Raw genomic sequence first — 14,769 nt, forward strand, 5'->3', positions numbered from 1 at the left:
AATATTCTTGCTTTATATTCCACATTTTTCACTCTATCTTGAGTATTTGTTGATAATAGGAAAAAATCTATCCTTGAATATGTTTTATGTCTATTTGAATAAAATGAATAATCCCTTTCTTTTGGATTGATTCTTCTCCATATATCAATCAAATTTAAATCTTTCATCAATGATAGAGTTAATTTTGCTACTTTTGATTTTGTAATAGCCTTTGTTGATCTATCTAAAACTGGATCTAAACAAAAATTAAAATCTCCACCTATTAATATTTTATCATGTGCATTAGCCAAATTCAAAAAGACCTCCTGTATAAATTTTACATCATTTTCATTTGGTGCATAAATATTCATAAGAGTCCATAGTTCTGAAAAAATTTGACAATGTATAATTAAATATCTTCCTGCCGAATCAATTAATACATTTTGTATTTTAATTGGTAAATTTTTATTAACCAAAATTGCAACTCCTCTTGCCTTTGAGTTAAAGGAAGCTGCAATAACATTTCCAACCCAGTCTCTTTTTAATTTCTGATGTTCTATATCCGTTAAATGAGTTTCTTGTAAGAAAGCTATATCTATTTTCATTTTTTTAATATATGTTAAGATTCTTTTTCTTTTTATTGGTCCATTAAGCCCATTAACATTAAAACTTAAAAAATTCAATAAATTAGTCATTATTTTTATTTATGTTACTCCAATCTATAATAATACCTAATCTTTCAACTTTCATTGTATCCTGGGAAATCTTTTTAAAAGTCTCCATGTTGCTATGTGTGTCCCCACCAATCATCCAGGCAAAAGAATAGAAGAAAAATAGAAAATAAAGAAAAAAACAAAATACCCCCCTACTAATGTTGTGAAAGAAAAAAAAACACATTACCCCCCTCTATTGTACGGGTCATGGCAATCGCCATGATTACACACGTGAATCCCGTAGTAACCGATTCAAAGCTCCCCAGCCCCCCCGCAACATAAAAAGTATATATATATATAAAAAAACATACTATTCTCAATTAATATTTCTAAAATTTTACTTTTCTCCCTTATATCGTCCTTAAATGTCCATCAGTTCCATTTGCTTTCTCTGTCTTCGTCTTTAACCATTACATTTAGAAATCTCTACGTTTAATTAACGAAGAGATGGAAGTTTTTGTGCAAACACCTCCGCATCTTGATAATCAGAAAAAAATCTTTTTCCTTCCTCCAAAAAAATTATCAGTGTTGCTGGGTGACGCATTAAAAACTTATAACCTTTTTCCCATAAAACATTTTTAGCTGGATTAAATTCTTTCTTTCTCTTCAAAAGGTTATAACTTATATCAGGATAAAAAAGAACTGGTTTCTCTGCTATCAATGGACCTTTTCTTCTTTTAGCACCCTGGGCAGCCGCCCTCAAAATCTTTTCTTTATCCTGGTATCTTAAACATCTTATCAAAATTGATCGCGGATTTTGATCATCTTGAGATCTTGGTCTTAAAGCTCTGTGCACCCTTTCAATCTCAATTAAAGTTTCTTCTCCCATTTCCAATTTTTCAGGAATCCATTTTTGAAAAAAATTTATTGGGTCTTCTCCTTCGGTACCTTCTTTAAGTCCAACAATTTTAATATTGTTGCGTCTACTAAAATTTTCAAGCTTATCAATTTTTCCCACGAGTTGTTTTCTTTCTGATGTCCAGGCATCATTATCATCTTCCATCTTCTTCATTCTTTCATCCATTTCTTCCATTTTGACGTCCAAATCTGTAATTTTCTTTTCCATTTTTTCCTGTTTCTTTGTCATTTTATCAAACATAGCCTCCATATTTGTTATTTTTTCTTTAATTACTTTTTGGTTACTTTTAATTACTTTTAATGCATTTAATTTATGCATTATTTGCCTCAAAGTCTTTTTTGTATTTTCAGAGGAACTTTCATCTCCATCTTCGTCTGATTTTTCCAGAGAGTCCGGCTCTCTCTCAGACTCACTTTCACTGTCGGTTTCAGTCGTTGCTGGGTTTTGTAGTTCTAGTTGCTCTCTTTTGCGCATGCTCGTTCCTTTACGCTTGCGCAGTTCTCGTTGATCTTTTCCTTTAGAAATGGCCAATGCTGCCGCGGTCTCCTTTTCTGTTTCACCGGTGGTGTGTTGTACCTGAGTCCGCAGTTCTTCAGTAGAAGTAGGCCTTGATTCTGTTCCAACCTGAGCGGTCTTCGCGGTAGCAGTTTTCTTCATCCTCTGTTTATGAGGCATAGCTTAAAACAATCCAGAGTAGTTTATAAGTAACCTTTAAAAAGTATTAATTAACTTTTCTTCACTTAAACATTAATTTATTAACTTTTTTACGGGAGGGCTGGGTTCCAGCGTCTCGTCCTACGTCATCACGTGACGTCCCCCCCCCCATCTACAATCTTATAAAAACTTCTTCATCCATATTTATGATATCATCTGGTCCGATGGAATTCTCCGCTATCTTTGTTTGAGTGAATGTGCGGAAGTTAGCAAGTTTTTCCTCGTGGTCGGGAGGGAGCTGCTGACACAGAGTCGTGCGTACCCTGATGGACAGGCCTTTTCATCTCATAAATCTAAAACACCACGATGGCCCACCTCTAAAATCTTCGATTTTCATTTTGGTGGCGATTGCTTTAGCCTTCAGTCTGATCTGCATGGTGGAAACACCGCGGCCACCTGCTCTCTGTGTGTTAACCCAGTCTTCAAGAAAGTTTTCAAGTTCGGGCCATCTGCTATGATTACCTCTGAAAACTTTTGTCGTCTTTTTGCATTGACTCAGTTCTTCACGCTGGCGTCTCCACCGTCTCAACATCGATTCATTTATGCCAAGATTATGTGCAGCAGCTCGATTTCCTTCTTCAACCGCCAGATTGATCGCCTTTAACTTAAAAGCTGCATCATATGCTTTTCTTCGAGTGTTTTCCATGTTGATGAGGGTGAGTACAAATGACTGATTTACAATAATTTAATTGTGAAAGTGCGCTTGATTTATCGTACAATTTCATTGGATCTCTGTGAACTACTCATTAATTTTATTGGTCTACTGTTACGAGGCAAAATGTTTTTGGCGGCATGAAAAAAAAACATGCATTAGTCGCACTGTAGTATAGGCCGCAGTGTTCAAAGCGTGGGAAAAAAGTAGCGGCTTATAGTCTGGAATTTACGGTAGTTGGGAAATTACAGGCTGGTGAGCCTGACTCAATAGTGGATAAACTTTGGAAGATTAAAGGACAGGATATCTAAGTATATGGATAGACAGGGCCTGATTTGAGATAATCAACATTGTTTTGTGCGTAGTAGGTTATGTTTAACCAATCTTAGACCTTTTTTTTTAAAAATGAGGTTACCAGGAAAGTTGATGAAGGAAAGGCAACAGATGTTAACAAAACCTTTTACAAAATCCCACATGGGAGGCTGGTCCAGTAGGTTCATTCATTTGACATTACAGATGAAATAATGAATTGGATTCAACATTGGCTTAGCGAAAGAAGACAGGGAGTAGTAGTTGATCGTTGTCGCTCTGCCTAGAGGCTTTCAACGAGTGAGCCACAGGGATCAGTGCTGGGTCTGTTGCTGTTTGTCATCGGTATTAATGATTTGGATAATAATACAGTGAACTGGAACATCATATTTTCAGATGATACAAAAATTGGCTGCGTGTTGGACAGCTGGAATAATGGGCTGAAAAATGGCAGATGGAATTTCATTCAGACCAGTGAAGTGTTGCATTTTGGGAGGACAAACCAGAGTAGGACTTCAACAGTGAATGAAAGGGTACCGAGGGGTGTGGTAAAACAGAGGGATCTGGGATTACAGATCCACAATGGAAGTAGCATCATATGTAAATAGGGTCATAAAGAGCTTTTGATACATTGCCCTTCATAAATCAGAGCTCTGAGTATAGAAGTTGGTATGCTATGTTGAAATTGTATAAGGCACAGGTGATGATTTGGAATAGTGTGTGCAGTTCTGCTTACCTACCTAAAGAAAATGTATCAATAAGACTTAAAGAGTACAGAGAAAATTTACAAGGACATTGCTGGGACTTGAAAAACTGAGTTATAAGGAAAGGTTGTAAAGGTTAGGACTTTATTCTGTGCGGCATAGGAGAATGAAGAGAGATTTGATAGAGGTATACAAAATTATGAGAGATATAGAAAAGATAAATGCAAGCAGGCTTTTCCACTTGAGGTTGGGTGATACTATAACTAGAGGTCATGGGTTAAGGGTGAAAAGTAAAATATTTGAAGCATACCTCAGGAGGAATTTCTTCACTCAGTATGGTGCATTTGTGAACTGAGCTGCCAGCAGAAGCAAAGGATGTGGGCACGATTGCAACATTTAAGAGATGTTTAAATAAATACACGATTGGGAGGGGTAGGGAGAGCTATAGTCCAGGTGTGAGGTGATGGGACTAGGCAGAATAACAGTTCAGCACAGACTAGATGGGTCTGTGCTGTAGTACTCCATGATTCTATGATCTATGACTCTATGACTTTATTAAGAACATGGTTGTTTCAGAAGTGGAATAGGTAGAAAAAAAAAGCTCGGAGGTTGCAATTGACCACAGAGATTCTCCAAGAGAGCCCCTTCCAGAGCTTTTAAGAAATACTTAACAATGACATCCACCACAGTTGACTCACAATCAGGAGCATCTCCAAGCAATGCTTACATTTTGTCTTCCTAGAGAAGGGTTAGCATCTTTAATAGTGATATGAAGCAATGGTAGTTTGGGCCACTAAAAGTTAACTGTGCTCTTCTACCAAAAAAATAATCACGCCTACATGCTAAATTATGCAGGTTACCAAAAAGCTTGCTACAAATCTTTTAAGTTTCCATCAGAGCAGGTGCTATAGAACGGAAAACAGAAAATGTTTTAATACCTTTTCCTAAGAGGGGCATAATAAATAATAAGCAACTAATAGCCCAATGAACAGGTGTCACATTAACAAGTTGAAAATTTCAAGTTGATGGAGCCAGTACAAATATGTTGATGTCCTATTTGTTGACTAATCCAACCTGGTGAACAAAATATTGAGGCTTTTTAAGTTAATGGATTACCCAAAGCAGGAAGAGAAAATTGACTTAAAAAGGCAAAAAAAAATGGTAAATGATTGTTCAGATTAAAGTTACTTCATTGAACATAGAACATTACAGCACACTACAGGCCCTTCGGCCCATGATTTCGATTGCCTACATACACAAATATATATATTTGTGGTGTTCTGCTGATGTAGTCCATCCACTTCAAAGTTCGACATGTGTGCATTCAGAGCTGCTCTTCTGCATTCCACCGCTGGAACGCATGGTTATTTGAGTTGCTGTGGACTTCCTGTCAGCTTGGACCAGAATGGCCATTCATCTCTGACCTTTCTCATTAACTAGGCATTTTCACACAGAGAACTGCTGCTCACTAGATGTTTCTTGTATTTTTTTTTGTACCATCTGGCACCAACAATCAAAGTCACTTGGATCATCACACACAAAATGCTGGTGGAACACAGCAGGCTAGGCATCATCTATAAGGAGAAGCGCTGTCGAAGTTTCGGGCCGAGACCCTTCGTCAGGACTAACCGAAAGGAAAGATAGTAAGAGATTTGAAAGTAGTGGGGGGGGGGGGGGGGGAGGGGGAAAATGTGAAATGATAGGAGAAGACCGGAAGGGGTGGAATGAAGCTAAGAGCTGGAAAGGTGATTGGCGGAAGTGATACAGGGCTGGAGAAGGGAAAGGATCATGGGACGGGAGGCCTCAGGAGAAAGAAAGGGGGGGGGGAGCACCAGAGGGAGATGGAGAACAGGCAAACAACTAAATATGTCAGGGATGGGGTAAGTAGGGGAGGAGGGGCATTAACGGAAGTTAGAGAAGTCAATGTTCATGCCATCAGGTTGGAGGCTACCCAGCCGGTATATAAGGTGTTGTTCCTCCAACCTGAGTTTGGATTCATTTTGACAATAGAGGAGGCCATGGATAGACATATCAGAATGGGAATGGGACGTGGAATTAAAATGTGTGGCCACTGGGAGATCCTGCTTTTTCTGTTGGACCGAGCGTAGGTGTTCAGTGAAACGGTCTCCCAGTCTGCGTCGGGTCTCACCAATATATAAAAGGCCACACCGGGAGCACCGGACACAGTATACCACACCAGCCGACTCACAGGCGAAGTGTCGCCTCACCTGGAAGGACTGTCTGGGGCCCTGAATGGTGGTGAGGGAGGAAGTGTAAGGGCAAGTGTAGCACTTGTTCCGTTTAAAAGGGTAAGTGCCAGAAAGGAGATCGGTGGGAAGGGATAGGGGGACGAGTGGACAAAGGAGTCGCGTAGGGAGCGATCCCTGTAAAAAGCTGAAGGGGGGGGGGGGGAGGGAAAAATGTGTTTGGTAGTGAGATCCCGTTGGAGGTGGCGGAAGTTACGGAGAATTGTACGTTAGACCTGGAGGCAGGTGGGGTGGTAGATAAGGACAAAGGGAACCCTATCCCGAGTGGGGTGACGGGTGGATGGGGTGAGGGCAGATGTGTGGGAAATGGGAGAGATGCGTTTGAGAGCAGAGTTGATGGTGGACGAAGGGAAGCCCCTTTGTTTAAAAAAGGAAGACATCTCCTTCGTCCTGGAATGAAAAGCCTCATCCTGAGAGCAGATGCGGCGGAGACGGAGGAATTGTGAGAAGGGGATAGCCTTTTTGCAAGAGACAGGGTGGGAAGAGAAATAGTCCAGGTAGCTGTGAGAGTCTGTAGGCTTATAGTAGATATCAGTAGATAGGCTGTCTCCAGAGGTGGAGACAGAAAGATCAAGAAAGGGGAGGGAGGTGTCGGAAATGGACCAGGTAAATTTGAGGGCAGGGTGAAAGTTGGAGGCAAAGTTAATGAAATCAACGAGCTCAGCACACGTGCAAGAGGCAGCACCAATGCAGTCATCCAGGTAGTGAAGGAAAAGAGGGGGATGGATACCTGTATAGACTTGGAACATGGACTGTTCCACAAAGCCAACAAAAAGGCAGGCATAACTGGGACCCATATGGGTGCCCATGGCTACAGCCTTGATTTGGAGGAAGTGGGAGGAGCCAAAGGAGAAATTATTGACAGTAAGAACTAATTCTGCTAGATGGAGGAGAGTGGTGGTAGAGGGGAATTGGTTAGGTCTGGAATCCAAAAAAATGCGAAGAGCTTCGAGACCATCTCGGTGGGGGACGGAGGTATATAGGGACTGGACGTCCATGGTGAAAATAAAATGGTGGGGGCCAGGGAACTTAAAATCATTGAAAAAATTCAAAGCATGAGAAGTGTCACGAACATAGGTGGGAAGAGATTGAACAAGGGGGGATAAGACAGTGTCAAGGTATGCAGAAATGAGTTCAGTGGGGCAGGAGCAAGCTGACACAATAGGTCTACCTGGACAGGCAGGTTTGTGGATCTTGGGTAGGAGGTAGAAACGGGAAGTGCGGGGTGTGGGAACTATGAGGTTGGTGGCAGTGGATGGGAGATCCCCAGAGCTGATAAGGTTGGTGATGGTATAGGAGACAATGGCCTGGTGCTCATTAGAGGGGTCATGATCAAGGGGTAAATAAGAGGAGGTATCAGAGAGTTGTCGCTGTGCCTCGGCCAGGTAGAGGTCAGTATGCCAGACAACACTAGCTCCCCCCTTATCAGCAGGTTTTGTAGTGAAGTTGGGATTGGTGCGGAGGGAGTGGAGAGCAGAGCATTCTGAAGGAGTGAGGCTGGAATTGGAACACGGTGTGGTGAAGTCGAGACGGTTGATGTCCCGTCGGCAATTAGCAATTAAAAGATCCAGAGCAGGCAGAAGACCAGAGCAGGGTGTCCATGAAGAGGAGGAGGGTTGAAGATGGGAGAAGGGGTCATCGGTGGGGGTAGGAGAGTCCTTGTCGTAGAAGTAAGCTCAGAGACGGAGCCGGCGGAAGAAGAGTTCAGCGTCATGGAGTACGTGGAACTCACTGAGGTGTGGGCGAAGGGGGACAAAGGTGTGGCCCTTACTGAGGACAGAGCGCTCTGCCTCAGAGAGTTGAAGGTCGGAGGGAATGGTAAAAACCCGGCACAGATGAGAGATGGGATCAGAGGAGGGAGGGAGACTGGTAGTGTCAGTGGAGAGGGAAGGGTTGGGGTGAAAGGAAGATGGAGCCTCTGAGGGCCCAGGAGCAGATGATGGGATCTGAGGGAGAGGGGATTGCAGAGTGGTGGTGGGGGAAGGGGAGACAGGAGTCACCATCGCAGCATGTGAAGACCCGGCCTGGAGTTCAAGACTGGAGTCACAGTCGATGGTTGCGCAATCGCTTTGAAGCTGTCCCCTCCCCACCTCCTTTCTTTCTCCTGAGGCCTCCCGTCCCATGATCCTTTCCCTTCTCCAGCTCTGTATCACTTCCGCCAATCACCTTTCCAGCTCTTAGCTTCATCCCACCCCCTCCGGTCTTCTCCTATCATTTCGCATTTCTCCCTCCCCCCACTACTTTCAAATCTCTTACTATCTTTCCTTTCGGTTAGTCCTGACGAAGGGTCTCGGCCTGAAACGTCGACAGCACTTCTCCCTATAGATGCTGCCTGGCCTGCTGTGTTCCACCAGCATTTTGTGTGTGTTGTTGTTTGAATTTCCAGCATCTGCAGATTTCCTCGTGTTTGCTCACTTGGATCATATTTCTTCCCTATTTTGTTGTTTGGTCTGAAGAATAATTGAACCCCTTGACCATGAATGCATGCTTTTATGCATCGAGCTGCTGCCCCATGGTTGGCTGATTAGATATTTACATCAACATGGTTGTATAGGTGTGGCTAATAAAGTGGCCACTGAGTATACCTCTTCCTCTTCCACTGGAAGAGGAATACAAAAATACAAAAAAAAAACAAAAATACAACTGCAGATGCTGTGGATTATAAATGTTGTTGTATCTTAGCAAGGTAAAAGCTATCAGTGTAGATCTAATTTGTTTTTCTTTACATAATACATACAAATAGATTACAGAATTTGTTCAAAGCAGTGTGAGATTAGAAAGCAGTTTTCCGTTAGAAAACTAAAGCAAATGAAGTTTAAACAGGAAAATTCTACTGCACGATGAAATTCTATTCTTACCTCAATACATTGGAATAACCTTCACTGTGAAACTGTATAGTCATAACCATTCTTTGATTAATTAGTAGATATTACTTCATTTCCCACTTCTAAATGATATGAAGTCAATTTAAAGTACATGTACTTTGGTGTGAATTGCTTAATTTCAAATAGTCAATCATATTGTGAGTAATAACATTAAGGATAAAAGAGAAAGAAATAAAGAGGTCACCAATGTGATTCTTTCATAATATATTTTAGCATTTTATAACTTACTTCTGCTCTGGTTTGTGTTGCAGTAACTTTTAAACACTCCTGTTCTAGGATTTCTAGTTTTTCAAGCTTTGATTGCAGCTGTGCGTCATCCCAGTGCCTATCCATCTGCAGTGACGCCTGTAGAAAAAGATCAACCAGTTACTTCTTTCTTTTTCAATCTTTTTATTAAATTTCATCTATAAAAAAACATAACATAGTATTGTATTAAATAGGTTATGAATACATTAAATTCAAAATTAAATTAGTAATAAGATAACAATATCTTATTAAACTATCAGCAAAAAATGAAGATTGTACAATAATCAATCTAACCTATATTAATTATACATGAAAAAGATTAAAGATAATCGTCAAAAGAAAAATAAATGTAAAATACAGGAAAAAATGTATCTTAAGAAATAAAAAAAATAAACCTAAACTAACATGGGCAATAATAATAGTTTATATATATATATGGTAGTGTCAAAAACTCCGGAACTCCATACCAGAACAGAATAAAAAGAGTAAAGGTCCGGAATAAGCCAAATTAGTTCATATGAAAGTATTGAATGAACAGTCCCCAAGTTTCTTCAAATTTAATTGGTGAATCGAAAATAGTACTTCTAATTTTTTCTAAACTTAAACAAGAAATAGTTTGGGAAAACCACTGAAATGTGGAAGGAGGATTTACTTCTTTCCAATTTTGTAATATAGACCTTCTGGCCATTAATGTTACAAAGGCAATCATTTGTCTAATTGAAGGGGAGAGTCGACTATCATCTTCATTTGGTATACCAAAAATTGCAGTGATAGAATGAGGTTGTAAATCAATATTCCAAACTGAGGAAATGGTAGCAAATATGTCCTTCCAATAATTATGTAAGGTAGGACATGACCAAAACATGTGGGTCAATGAAGCCACATCTAAATGACATCTGTCACATTGAGGATTAACATGGGAATAAAACCGAGCAAGCTTATCTTTAGACATATGAGCTCTATGTACGACCTTAAATTGTATTAAAACATGTTTAGCACATATAGAAGAAGAATTAACCATTTGTAAAATTTTTTCCCATTTTTCCGTTGATATATTCTATTGAAGTTCTTTTTCCCATTCCTGTTTAATTCTACCCGATACCTCTGGTTGTATCTTCATAATCATATTATAAATAAAAGCCACTAATCCCTTCCAACAGGGATTTAAAGTAAAAATCATATCTGAAAAATCTATCAAAGTTGAATTAGGAAAGGATGGTAAAACTTTATATAAAAAATTTCTAATTTGTAAATATCTAAAAAAATTAGATTTAGGTAACTTAAATTTGTTAGAAAGTTGGTCAAAAGACATTAAACTACCTTCAGAAAAAAGATCACGAAAACATATTATACCTTTCCTTTTCCATATACTAAAAGTTTGATCTATTAAAGAAGGTTTAAAAAAAAATTAAGATAGGGCAATTAAGAACAAAGTTTTTCAAAGTAAAAAACTTACGAAATTGAAACCAAATTCGTAATGTGTGTTTGACAATAGGGTTAGATATCTGTTTATTAAGTTTAATTAAGTCAGCAGGAAGAGAAGAGCCAAGAACAGAGAATAAAGAATATCCTTGTGCATCATTAAATTCTAAATTTACCCACTGTGGGCACAATGGTGAATCTAAATCTAGTTTCCAATATATTAAATTTCGAATATTATTCGCCCAATAGTAAAATCTAAAATTGGGTAAGGCTAAACCACCATCTTTTTTCAGATTTCTGTAACTGTCTTTTACTTAATCTGGGGTTTTTATTTTGCCACACAAATGAGGAAACTTTTGAATCAATGTTATCAAAAAAAGATTTAGGAATAAAAATTGGTAAGGCTTGAAATAAGTATAAAAATTTTGGTAAAATCATCATTTTAATAGCATTAATCCGACCAACTAACGATAAGGATAAAGGAGACCATCTAGTAATAAGTTGTTGAATTTGATGAAGCATAGGTAAAAAATTCAATCTGAATAAATCTTTATATTTCTTGCTAATTTTTATACCTAAATAAATAAAATTATCAGTAACTACTTTAAATGGTATCCTATCATTCAGTAAAGTTTGTGCCTTTAAAGGGAATAATTCACTCTTATCCAAATTTAGTTTGTAACCAGAAAAACTACCAAATTGAACCAACAAGGATAGAATAGCGGGAATAGACCTATCAGGATCAGAAATATATAACAACAAGTCATCAGCATAAAGTGATAACTTGTATAACTTCTCATTACAGGTAATACCAAAAATATTAGGAGATTCACGAATAGCAATGGCTAAAGGTTCTAATGCAATATTAAATAATAAAGGACTTAAGGGACAACCTTGTCTCGTACCACGAGATAATTGAAAAAAAGATGATCTATAATTGTTCGTAAGAACAGAAGCAACAGGTTTATAATATATTAATTTAATCCATGATATAAAATTAGAACTAAAATTAAAATTTTTCAAGGCATTAAATAAATATATCCATTCAACTCTATCAAAAGCTTTTTCAGCATCTAATGAGATAACACATTCTGGGGTTGTGGGTGAAGAAGTATAAATTATATTAATCAATTTTCTAATACTAAAAAAAGAATATCGGTTCCTAATAAAACCAGTTTGATCTCCTGAAATAATCTGTGATAATACCTTTTCTAATCTAATAGCTAAAATTTTTGTAAGAATCTTAGAGTCTACATTTAGTAACGATATAGGGCGATAAGATGCACAGAGTAGGATCCTTATCTTTTTTAAGAATTAAAGAAATAGTAGCTTCATAAAAAGACTGGGGTAGTCTCTTCTTAATAAATGCATCATTAAAAATTTCATATAGCCAAGGAGAAAGCAAAGAAGAAAAAGTTTTAAAAAATTCTATAATATAGCCATCAGGGCCAGGAGCTTTCCCTGAATTCATCGATGAGATAGCCTCTCCTACTTCGGCCATAGAAATAGGAGTGTCAAATAAACTTCGATCTTCATCTGTCAGTTTGGGAATATTCAAATTGTTAAAAAAATTATCCATCAGACAGATCGCCATCAAATTCTGATTGATATAAAGATTTATAAAAATCTTGGAAAGTATTATTGATTTCTTTATGATCAGTAGTCAGATTACCGTCTTGTTTATGAATTTTAATAATTTGTCACTTAGTCAAAATAGCTTTTAATTGGTTAGCTAACAATTTACCAGTTCGATCACTATGAATATAAAATTGAGCCCTGGTCTTAATTAATTGATTCTCAATTGAAGAAGATAATAATAAGCTATGTTCCATTTGAAGCTCAACTCTCTTCTTATAAAGTACTTTGGTAGGAGTCACGGAGTAAATCTTATCAATTTCTTTAATTTTATCCACCAATAAAGCTATATCTAAATATCTTTGTTTTCTTTTACCAGCGGAATATGAGATAATTTGTCCACAAATAAAAGCTTTAAAAGAGTCCCAAAGTATTCCTCTGTCAATCTCTTCAGTATAGTTTGTTGAAAAAAATAAGTCAATTTGCTGTTTTATGAAGGTAATAAATTCTGGATCTTGAAGCAAAGTAGCGTTGAGTCTCCAAGATCTAGTATTAATGGAAGAGTCCGAAATCTTGATAGATAATTTCAAAGGTGCATGATCCGAAATAGCAATAGAATCATATTTACAATCAATAACATCTGTAAGTAAATGATGATCAATAAGGAAATAATCAATTCTAGAATAACTATGATATACATGTGAAAAAAAAGAAAATTCTTTATCTTTAGGGTTCAAGAACCGCCATATTTCAGTAATTCCCGAATCAACCATAAAAGAGTTAATAAGTAAGGCTGATCTATTCGGAAGAATTCAAATAGGCTTAGATCTATCCATCAAAGGATTCAAACAACAATTGAAATCTCCACCAATTATCAACTTATATTCATTTAGATTAGGAAGGGAAGTAAATAAACATTTAAAAAATTCAGGGCAATCAAAGTTTGGAGCATAAATATTAACTAGAGCCACTTTTCGATTAAAAAGTGAACCAGTAATCAACAAAAATCTGCCCTGTGGATCAGATATAATTTCATGATGTATAAACGAAATTGAGGGGTCTATAAAAATAGACACACCCCTAATTTTGGCGGTACAATTTGAGTGCAATTGTTGACTATTCCAGAACTTAAAAAAGCGTTGATTATCCTCCCTCCTAATATGGGTCTCCTGTGCAAAGATAATATTAGCATTTAGTCTTTGGAATACTTTAAATATTTTTTTACGTTTAATCGGATGATTTAAACCATTAGTATTCCAAGAGATAAAATTAATAGACTTATCCATCATGCCAATATTAAATGTATATATCATAAAAGGTTAAAAAGACACATAACCCATAATTCAGGAAGAAGGAAAAATGATATAGGAGCAACTGGAGAACAAGACACCTCACCAATATTAATAATTTAAAGTCGGCCCATGAACTAAAAGCAAAAAAATAAAAAGCAAAAGCGTGAAAAAAGATCCCTACCCCCTCCCCCAACCCCATGGAAAAAAGCCAAGCGGCAGGTGCACAAACTAATACTAATATTACCCCCATTTTCAAGATGGCAGCTCCATTAATAGATTTTAAAAAACTACATAACACCCAAATCTAAATACAGGGTTGCAAAAGGAAAATATATATCAGTCAAAATGAAGAAAAAAAATTAATATAATAAAGGAAACGATCATTAATAAAAAAGGATAAACATTATAATTTGAAAGAGTGTAATATACCTTTAAAAAAAATTCCATATTCAAATACAAGAAAAATGACGTTTCAAAAGCAAAGGCTTATGGGAAGAAGAAACAACATTTTGAAAAAAACATATTACAAAATATAGATGTAAGTTCAGCAATCTATTAAAAAATTTAATAAAAAAATTATCAAAATAGGGTTAAAAAAGGATTTAATAGACACTACAATATAAAAAAAGTCCAAAAAATCCCAAACATTCGTCCCATTTCCAAGTACAAGCAAACAAATAAATGCTTACGGGAAGCAAAGTCTTATGGGAAGAAGAAACGACATCTTAAAAAAATATACAAAATATTACAAAATATAAACGTGTATATCCAAAACAGAAAAAATAAAAAAAAAGACATTATAAAAAAAATTAAAAGAGCATCTATAAACCATGATAATAATAAAAAAAAACAGAATTATAGATCAAAATAGGAGGCTATAACGCAGCTTCATAGGTTAAAGCCCAAAACGAAATGGCATCTTCTCTCCAAGAATTCTTCAACATAACACATAGTTCAATCTGTACTAGAAGGTCGATATTCTTCGACGAATTTCTTCGCTTCTTTTGGAGTGTTAAAGAATTGTTGACTTGTCATTCAACGTAATTCTGAGATTCGCTGGGTATCTTAGAGCTTGTTTAAGTCCAATCGAATGAATCTCTGCCATCACTGGTTTAAAAGCAATTCTCGCTTTCATCACTTCGAATGAATAAT

General features: G+C 37.1%; 1 protein-coding gene across 2 annotated transcripts in view; it reads right to left on the bottom strand.

Moving 5' to 3' along the window:
• The window catches only part of cep57l1 (centrosomal protein 57, like 1), a 60,438-nt gene that overhangs the window by 25,519 nt on the left and 20,150 nt on the right, over nucleotides 1-14,769 (bottom strand). For both annotated transcript variants that reach the window (XM_059982979.1, XM_059982980.1), the window contains one exon: nucleotides 9,311-9,427. In XM_059982979.1, the coding sequence (XP_059838962.1) occupies nucleotides 9,311-9,427 (117 nt within the window). The remainder of the gene's footprint in view (nucleotides 1-9,310; nucleotides 9,428-14,769) is intronic.

Source organism: Hypanus sabinus, chromosome 10 (genome assembly GCF_030144855.1).
Source record: "Hypanus sabinus isolate sHypSab1 chromosome 10, sHypSab1.hap1, whole genome shotgun sequence".
NCBI lineage: Eukaryota > Metazoa > Chordata > Chondrichthyes > Myliobatiformes > Dasyatidae > Hypanus > Hypanus sabinus.